The 10,788-nt window shown below is 23.4% G+C and overlaps 1 protein-coding gene across 1 annotated transcript; it reads left to right on the plus strand.

Annotated features, from left to right (window-relative positions):
- Positions 1-7,269: 7,269 nt before the first annotated feature.
- Positions 7,270-9,270, plus strand: Phum_PHUM356520 (UTP--glucose-1-phosphate uridylyltransferase, putative; the record flags this gene model as incomplete). Its single annotated transcript, XM_002427915.1, is given in 6 exon segments — positions 7,270-7,296; positions 7,316-7,552; positions 7,711-7,893; positions 7,990-8,415; positions 8,507-8,950; positions 9,058-9,270. The coding sequence occupies 6 exon segments, from the start codon at positions 7,270-7,272 to the stop codon at positions 9,268-9,270; spliced, it is 1,530 nt and encodes a 509-aa protein (XP_002427960.1).
- Positions 9,271-10,788: the final 1,518 nt, after the last annotated feature.

A 10,788-nucleotide genomic window follows, 5' to 3' on the forward strand; every position in this document is an offset into this window, starting at 1 on the left:
ATCCGTTAATTTTTTTTTTAAACACTCAATAATGAAATTATTTGAATATTAAAATAACAGTTTTTTAAAAAACTTTTTAAATTGAATAGAAAGAAGGAGAGCATCTAAAAATCTAACAAGTTAATTTTTTTTTTTTTTTTTTGATTTCATCTGTTAAAATCATTGATTAAGATGTTGATGATGATGATGATGATACATACATACAAACTCTCACTTTTCATCGATTATTTTTTTTTTTTTTTTATCTTTTTATTTATTACCTAAAAAACTAACACATTGAAAATGATGATATTTTCCTATTCTTATTATCTTACATCAAACAGTTCTTTTCACATCTCTCTCTCTCTTTCTCTTTTTTTTTGCCAAGTCGTATGAGGAAAAAAAACATGCATAAAATTTGAAATGTCATAGTGACTTTAAAAAAAATCACATTTTAAACATTTACCATTTTGTTCAATGATAAAAAATATGATGATGTTTAAAAAAAAATACATTCGAATAAGAAATTTTCTCTCTTTTTTTTTTTTTTTTGAAGTATTTTTATAAAGTGAAATCTCAAAAATCATCAACAAGCAAATTCAAGTCGATAAATTAAATTATGTAAATAAAAAATTACATTTTTTTTTTTTTTTTTTGATACATAATTATGTAACGAAAACAAATCACAAAAAATTTATTACTTATTCATCCGACTATGAAGACGAAAAGTAAAAATAAAATTTTAAAGCGAATTTACGATAATAAAAATTTAGTTGAGTGTGTATGTTTTGCCAAATAGTATCAATTCTATAAATAAACTTAAAGAAAAAAAAAAAAAAAAGTTTGGCCAATTCTCACAATTTTCTTGTTTTTTTTTTTAAAATGATTTCAATCGAATAATGGTAATTTTTTTTTCGAATGCGAATCTCTAACTGAATGACACTTGAATCTTTGTTATAAATGAAATCAATTCGTTTTAAATATTATAATTATACTTACAAAATGATTTATCTGCTTTATAAGTTTTCATTTTTTCTTCCAATGCTTCCCTTAAACTTTCCCTATTAACACTTTCGCATTTAGGCTCCTTTTCATCCTCTACATTGTTTACAATATCGTCATTTTCGTTCTTTTTATTATTATCATCATAATCATCATCATCATCATGTTTAATATGTGGTGAATTGTCCGTTTGAAAATTTTCCTTAACAGACGGTGCCATTATCAATACACATATGAGGATTACAAAGTTATCATGAGTTATACAATGTAACAATCACAATTTAATTTACAATGTGAAACATTTGCATGTGAAAAAAAGTTTTTTTTTTTTTTTAACGATTTCCTATTTAATTTATCTTAGACAAAAAAAAAAAAAAAAAAAATAAACGAAATAATATGTGGGAAAAAAAAACAGTCATAGAGAAACATTGTCACTAAGGATCTAACACGTGGTTCTTCTTTAATGGTATCGAAATGCGATAATTGTCGATAAAACGTTTTGTGATAATAATAATAATAATAATTTATACTTTATATCACAATTTATTAATTTCGTTTTCGCGCGATAAAATATATTTAGAATATATTAGAAAAAAAAAAAAAAAACAATTAACGGTTAGACTTTTAGTAAAAACATCGAATGCACTTTGAATTAATTTGATTCGTTTCAATATTTGGTTGTTTACTACGCTGCGTAAAACAAGGAAAACTATCACGTAATAGATTGTTGTGCCGTAATTAAACATAGCCGAAGGACTTTCTTTTTATATTATGATGATTTGCAAGGTTTTTATTGGTCGAACGCCAGTCCTCACCCAATCAGCATCGGATTGGTACCTTTTTTTTCAGTTTTCTCCTGCTTGTATAACAATTTTTCCTTTATGCGAATACTTCCGGAATTTTATTTATCTATGACTTATTTTTTTAATGAGAAACTAATTAATTAATTTCTACTCGTTTTAAACGAGATTTCACGATTGAAAACTTGGTTGGTTTTAAGTAGGGGAAATTTTATTTGGTTTTCTAAAAACTCTTTTATTATTTTATCTCCAGTTATCATAATTTTTTTTAATGGAGCTCATTTCCAAACTATGAAAAAAAAAAATGAAATTGAAAATGATGTATAAAAAAAATCTTAATAGAAAATGAAATTTTAAAAAACGCATTTAAAAAGTTTATTTATCAATCAATCAATCATTATTTTAGTAAAATAAATGGAGGGAATTACAATTTAACGACATTTTTCAAAAAATAACCGCCCTTAAACAAATTAAAAGTATTAAAAACTTGTTTTTTTTTTTTTTTTTTTTTCTAAAAGAATTTTCAAATAAATTGAAATGGCGGTAAAAATAATAATGGCGGGAAAAAAAAACTGGAAGACATTTTGAATTTGTTGTGAAGCAGACTACATTTTATTTAATTGAAAGGAAAGAAAAAAACAAATTTTATTATTATTCGTGATTATTTTTTTATTTTTTTTTTTTAATTAATTTTTATTTTATATTTTTTAATAATTTCTACATATAAATATTAAATAGATTTACAAAATATTAATAATAATAATAATTTAAAATTTTTATGTTATTTTTTATATATATTTAAAATAAAACAATTTTTTTTTAAATAAAAAAATTGTTAAAATGTTACAAGTTGAAGAAAAGTTAATGGTATGTTTAATTTATTTATATCCCACATAAAAAAAAAAAAAAATTTAACCTTTGATTTTGTTTTTGTTTTTTTTTTTTTTTTTATATATTTGAACTTGAAAGTTCATTATAACAAACATATCTTACAATAATATTATTATCATTAATAAACTTATAATTAATAATATAATGATTGATCGATAAATTTTAATGCAAAATTTTCTCGTTTTTGTCGTTTTTAAAAAAAAATTTTTTCAAATAACAAAAATTTAAAAAAATTATTCGTTTTTTATAATTTTTTTCATTTTTTTAAATTTAAAATGTTTTAAAGGAAAGTTTTTTTCCCTCATTCTATTCTAATGTTTTATTGTTAATATAATTATTATTATTTTTTGACTTTGCGGTTTTTGATTTCACACTTATTCAAAAAATCTCGAGTATTTGCAAAATCGGTATCATATTATTTCTCTTTTGTCGAATAGATTTTAATCGAATACAATATTACATTTGTATCTTTTAGTTCAATTACTTAAGCTGAATCGAATATATTACACAGATTTTATGTTGTTAACACAGTTATTATTAAAAACCTAATCATATGAAATGATTACTCACTTATAAATTTAATAAAAAATAATAATAATAATTTCCCTTTTGAAGTTATTATTTTAATTTATTGCAAACAGGATACATAATTTATTGATTATTATATTTATAAATATTTATGAAATCATTCAAACAAGTTGTATATGTGTAATTATTCATTTCGAATAATATTTATTTATTTTTTATTAAACTTTTTCTGCTTAATGATATAAACATACAAATAAATCGAAATGTAAAAAAAACTCGTAAAACATTCAGTTTACAATTATCCAATTTTATTGTTTTTCAAAATAATTTTTTTTAGTTGCTGTTGTTGTTTTCATTTTAAACAAAATTAATTATAATAAAAAATGCATGTGTATAACATTCTGAATTTCTTTTTTCTCTGTTGCAAGTAATAATAATAATAATAATAATAACAACTCTTCATTAGTCAGCTCGAGTATTGTTTTTTATTTTGTTTGCTGCTTTTATCGAATGTAAAAAGAAATTGACAAAAATTATCGCATGAATTAAATATATATTTAATCGAATGCTTAAAAGATTGTTGTAGACTAACAAATGACAATTTTTCATTCATTTCACATCATTTTTAGCTTAAAATTTAATAATTTTTCCTCACAGATGATAAAATAATTTGCATTGCATTTTCATTTTTAAAAAAAAAAAAAATTGTATTTAATTATGTTTATTTAAAATGATCAAAGGGTTTTCGTTTGAACTTAAATCACACACAAACACACATGAGTGGATAAAATGATGTAATAAAATGAAAAAAAAAAAAAAAAAATTGTTGATAAGACTTTAGTGTATAAACACGCGATCTAATTTGTTTCAGTCTAAAGTTTAAGGGCATCGTGTAAAATTGAATCTTTTAAAAGAAAAAATTTTATTTTATTGTTTTTTTTTTTTTTTTTTTGTCGTAAATAAGTTTTTTTTTTTTTTTTTTTATTTCCCTCGGGGGTTTTTATCATTATTATTATTATTAACGTACTTTTTTTTTTTTTTTTTTTTTTTAAAATTAAAACATGGAGTATTTTTTAAACAGAATGGTAAGATGTAAAAAAAAAAAAAAAAAAAATAAACATTGGAAAACTCGGTTTTGCCGCCATTTTTTTTTTTTTAATATTTTCCAACCAACCGTTTTATTTTTTTATTAAAATTTTTTTAAATTGTTTATTTATTTATTTATTTATGTTTATTTTTTAACGTATATATTTTTTTAATTTTAAATTATAAAAAAAAAAAAAAAAAATTCATTTAGAAAAACAAGAAAAAATGTTTTATTTTTTTTTTTATGTTTAGTTTAGTTAAGTTTAAGTTTTGTGTTTTGAACTGATACGAACGAACGATATAAATAGAAATTTAATTGATAGGAAATCATTATTATTATTATTACATAATTTATCTTAAAACTCATAAATAATAATAATAATGATAATGTTAAAGAGGAATAACATTCAAAAATAAAAAAAACAAAATTTGCTAATTGTTACGATTGTACGCGAGTTCGGTTAACAAACAAACAAACAACAATTATGCTTACATTATTTTTTTAAAATTGATTATGCTTAGTTAGATTATGTTTAATAATAATAATAATTATTATTATTATTAATAAATAAATTGTAGCTTTTTATTGTTTAAAACAAAAAAAAAAAAAATTAAAGCCGTGAACTCTCTTACACGTGAAAGAACGAAGTTAAAGGACAAATTTTTTATGTTTACTCTATTTCGCTTATGCGTGCGCGCGTGTCTGTGTGAATATTTTCTTTTTTTCATTCTCAATGAATGAATGAATGAATGAATGAATGAATTGTACAAACGCTTGAGATTTTGGGTTCATCCTTACACGCGTCATTAAAAAAAAAAATAAAAAATATGCGGGTAAATTAAAAAAAAAAAAAAAAAAAAAATGGTGATCCTTATCATTTTATCACCGCAATACGATTTTTTTTTTTTTATTACTTTAACAAGTTTACCAAAAGTTAAATAATAATAATAATAATAATAATATCAATGTCAAATTATACTTAGAATTTAAATTATTATTATTATTATTTAATAAACGTTTTTTGGATAATTATTGTTAGAACAAATGATAGAAAAATGAAAAATCTTCATATTCCATTCAACGCATAGTACATAATAATTTAATAACAATAGTAATAATAATAATAATTATTGTATTGCATTGTTTGTGTGTGAAAAAAATCATTATTGTTTTCCCTAACAAACAAACAAACTAATCAGTTTTTAATTTTATTATTTTCTGAACGATTAAAAACAAAAAAAAAAAATAATAATAATAATGAAAATTTGGAAATTTTCTGTTTATTTATTTTTATTATTTTTGAAATAATTACTATTGATTGATTGTGCGTACGTGTGTGTGTGCGCGTGTGGGTGTTTAATTTTCGACGCAAATTTATTATGGTCTAGTTATAGTTATAAATAAATCACAAAAACGATATTTAATTGAATGGAAAAAAAATTTTTTTTTTATTAACATTAATAAGACGAGAAACGTTTTATTGTAATACTTACGTTTATCGATTACGGTCGTCGACAAAGCGATTATTATTATTATTATTATTTGTTTCGTTTGCGGTTGTTATTGTTGTTTGTTTTTGATCTTCGCGTCGTGTTATTATCATTTTTTTTTTTAAATTTTTAAACCGTTTAATAATCATAAAATAATAAAAATCACGAATCCATAAGTACTTTCTCGGTTGTAAATTGTTGTTTTTCTATATTTTTTTCTTCTCTATCTCTCTCTCTCTCACTCTCACTCTCACTCACTCTCTCTCTCTCTCTCTTCTTCATTTAAAAAAAAAAAAAGTTTTAAATTTATGTAAATAACATAATAATAGTAGGTACGATTTGTAAAAGTTTTGCAAATTTTAAAAAAAAAATAAAAATTTTTTTAATTATTATTTTCGTTCTTAAAATGGTTCGTTAAAGTTCGTTTTTTTTCTTATTATTATTATTATTATCGATTACAGATGACGAAGATTTACGTCGCTCAATGAAAAAAAAAAAAAAAAAAAAATTAAATTTATTTTTTTTTATCGTCGTTAAAACTTTAAAACAAACGAACAAACAAACAAAATTTTTTTTTTTTAAATTTAATCTTTATTATAGTTACCTTACGTAAATTATCTCGCGATTTTTTTTTTTTTTTTTTGGTTTCCACGAAGGTAATTTGCCGAATATTTATTATTATTATTATTACTATATATCGGGAAATTTATTTTAAAAATTTACTTCGAATTTATATTATTACGAATCGTGGTTGGTTCAAAAAATTTTCGTAGAAAAAATGGAAAGGGTAACGAAAAAATCGGGGTAAAACTTGTCATTATGCATTTCATAACAAGTTTATACAAGAATTTTATATAATTTATCATAAGTTAAACGAAGGATGACGTGAATCACCCATTAAATCATTATTATTATTATTACTATTATTATTATAAATTTTTTCATGTTTCAAAGGTTCGATTTAATCATCAAGATTCTACCTGAAGTTCTTAAATTTTTTTTTTTTTTTAGTTTAGTTCTTCACAAAAAAAATTTTTATCCCAAAAGTATCGAAATCGTTTTTTCTTTTTTTTCTTACTTATTATTATTATTACTATCGGATTTATCGATTTGATATTTTTATTATTATTGTTATTGTTTGTTTAGTTTATTTTTTTGTATTGTTTTATTTATTAAGTGTTTAAAAAAAAAAAAATTAATTAATTATGGAAATAATAACTCAAAAAACTGGGCTTTTAATAAATTCTTATGTAAAAGATGCTTGTAGCATGACTGTAAGTTTTATTATTATTATTATTATTGTTATGTATGTATGTAAAATAATAGAATATATAAATGTAAAACAATTGTGTGAATGAATATTTTTAAAATATTATTTTTCACACGACGACGATGATTTTTTTTTTCTTTTTCTTTTTCTTTGTAACTAGCATTAAAAAGTGGTTTTAGAAATACTAATAATAATAATGATGATGATAGTTTGTTCGAAGACATGGGTTTAGAATTAATTATATTCCACGTGTAATTTATTTATTCAGGTAAAAGAACATAAACGGATGCCCTCGGGTGCACAAGAATTTAAAGAAAACGTTAAAAGAGATGCTAAAAATCAATTACAAAACGAATTGAAAAATTTAAGGGAAACAGTTTCGGAAGAGGAAAGGATAAATATTGAAAAACAACACGATGGATTTTCAAGACTTTTCGAAAGGTTTCTCGAAGAAGGTGGTCCATCGGTGGATTGGAATAAAATTGAAAAATTACCACCGGAAGCGGTGAGTAAAGCGATGATGATGATGATGAAATTTTTCTCTCTCTTTCTCTCCATGGGAAAATGATTTTCAATGTCTTATTTTTTTTTATTTTTAAATTTCCGATTAATTAAGTAATAATAAAAGAATTGACGAGAGGGTGGGGGTTCATTTTTTTCTAGATTATCAATCATCAAGATCTTCCAGAACCATCTTCGGATGAAATATGTCGTATGTTAAATAAATTAATAGTTGTTAAATTGAATGGAGGATTAGGGACTTCAATGGGTTGTCACGGACCCAAATCCGTCATTCCCGTCAGAAGCGATTTTACATTTTTAGATTTAACCGTACAACAAATTGAAGTAATTAAATTTTTGTTTGTTTGTTTGTTTTGATATGAAATGATGAAATTCCGGTTTTCATTTTTTTTTATTTATTATTATTTATTATTATTTCAGTATTTGAATAAAAAATACAACGTCGACGTCCCACTCGTACTCATGAATTCATTCAACACGGAAGAAGACACGGAAAAGATAATACAAAAATACAAACACTTTCGTCTCAAAATATACACTTTCAATCAGAGTTGTTACCCGCGAATAAATCGCGACACTCTCATGCCCATGCCGACGAGCATAAACGTGAAAAAAGATATAGACAAATGGTATCCTCCGGGTCACGGTGATTTTTACGAAAGTTTTCGAGATTCTGGTAATCTCGAAATGTTCATAAACGAAGGACGTCAATATTGTTTCATATCGAATGTTGATAATTTAGGCGCGACCATTGATTTAAAAATTTTGGCTCTCGTCATGCAAGAAAAAGAAAATTCACCGGAATTCGTGATGGAAGTCACGGACAAAACGCGAGCCGACGTTAAGGTACGTATAAAAATACTTTAAAAAGTATATGAGGTGAAGAGGAGGGGAGGGGAAAGGTTTTTTAAATTTTTTTTTTATTTGCGTTTTCAAGGGAGGTACTCTGACATTTTACGAAAACAAATTAAGACTATTAGAAATAGCTCAAGTGCCGGAAGAACACGTGGACGATTTCAAATCGATAAAGTCCTTTAAATTTTTCAACACGAACAATCTCTGGGTCAATTTGAAAGCAATGAAAAGAATATTGGAAGAGAAAACTCTCAACATGGAAGTCATTGTCAATCACAAACACCTCGAATCGGGTTACAACGTGATACAACTCGAAACGGCCGTGGGTGCCGCCATGAAATGTTTTAACGGTTGCGTCGGAGTCAACGTTCCGAGAAGCAGATTCCTTCCGGTTAAGAAAACATCCGATCTCATGTTGGTCATGAGTAATTTGTACAATTTAAAAAATGGATCCCTGAGCATGAGCCCGAAAAGAATGTTTCCGACTACGCCTTTGGTTAAATTAGGAGATCAACATTTTTCAAAGGTAAAAAGAGAATTATTTTTTTTCGTTCACTCACTCACTCATTCATTCATTCATTCATTCATTCGTTTCTTTCGTTTGTTTGTTTGTTTATACATCGCGGTTTTCAGGTAAAAGATTTTTTATCTCGTTTCGCAACCATACCGGATATCATAGAATTAGATCATTTGACCGTTTCGGGAGACGTCACGTTCGGACGTAATGTCACTCTTAAGGGAACCGTCATCATAATAGCCAATCACGGTGACAGAATAGATATACCCTCAGGAGCGTGTTTAGAAAATAAAATAGTTTCTGGAAATTTAAGAATATTGGATCATTAGTCGATTGCGGATATGCGCACACACAAAAAAAAAAAATTTCGTATTAGCATCACTACTTTTATTATTATTAATATTAATTTTTTTGTTTTTTTTTTTTTTTTTTTTTTTTCGAATTCGTGTGTACATATAAATTTGATAAATTTATTTATTATTATTATTATTAATGTTCAATGTCGATGACGCGTTTGATACGTACAGGCATACGCAATTATTAATCAGAAGTGGGAGAAGAAGGCATTTTTTTTGTTGTGTCACGTGCCTTACATTATCGTGTGTGAGATATTATAATGACTTTTGATTACAAAAAAAACAACGTTTTTAGTTTGTAGTTATAATTTATTATTATTATTATTTTGTAGTCGTTTATAAGAAAAAAAAAGAAAAGGAAAAGAAAAAAAAATATAAATATATATTTTGATAAAATTTTTAATTTGATTATTTATTTATTTACTTATAGAAAAAAATTATTAAAATTTTAACAAATCCCAAAAAACGTTCAACGGTTAAACAATATTATTATTATTATTAATATTATTATTATTATTATTTAATAAAAAAAAAACTTTTCAATGTGCCACGTAAACAATTCTTATTCAAATAAATTTTTTTTTTTATTTTTTTTTTATTTTCAAAAACTTTAATTTAATTAATAACGCGCGTGACGTCATTTTAAAATTTTTCCCCTTCCCCCCCCCTCAAAATTTTCATTAAAAAAAAAATAATTTTTCGCGTATAATAATAATAATAATAAAGAGTTAAATAAAAACAACAATAATAACAATATTATATTATTGTTATATTTTTTTCTCTTTTATTCCCGTAATTAACATTCATCAAAAAATTGTTTTCAATTCGTTTTAAAATAATAATAATAATAATAATAAGATTTATTATTATTATTATTATTATTATTCATTACAACGGCAAACAATACGTACGTATATTTTTTATATATAAATAAAATTTATTTAGTTAATTATAATATTCTTTCTTACTAATTATTATTTTAATTATTTTACTGAGATGAGAATCACGTGAACGAGACGAAAAATCGAAGGGGTGGGAGAGGGTAGGGAGGAAGGAGGGTAAAAAGGTTTTTATAATTTAAAATTATTATTATTATTATTATTTTTACATGAAAACTTTTTTTTTTTTTTGAATTTTCACTGTCAGTCAATTTTCGAAAAAAAAAAAAAAAAAAAATTTTTTTTAAAGTTTAAAAAAACAATTTTTTTTGAAATAAAATTTATGAACATTATTATTATTATTATTAAAAAATCATTTTGACTTTTTTTTATGATTATTATTATTGTTATTCGTCGTAAAGCGGTTTGGAAAGGGGGGTAGGGGGGGTACAAACAACTCGTAAACGTGTCTTTTTTTTTTTTAATGTATTGCGTACCTCATAATTCTTTTACCACGTTTTACCCTCTTGTTTTTTTTTTACCTAATAAAAAATATTTTTATTACCGTTAATAAATCTATAATAATAATAATAATAATAATAATAATAATAAT

The sequence above is a fragment of the Pediculus humanus genome, genomic scaffold (genome assembly GCF_000006295.1).
Source record: "Pediculus humanus corporis 1103172107770 genomic scaffold, whole genome shotgun sequence".
In the NCBI taxonomy this organism is placed as follows: Eukaryota; Metazoa; Arthropoda; class Insecta; order Psocodea; family Pediculidae; genus Pediculus; species Pediculus humanus.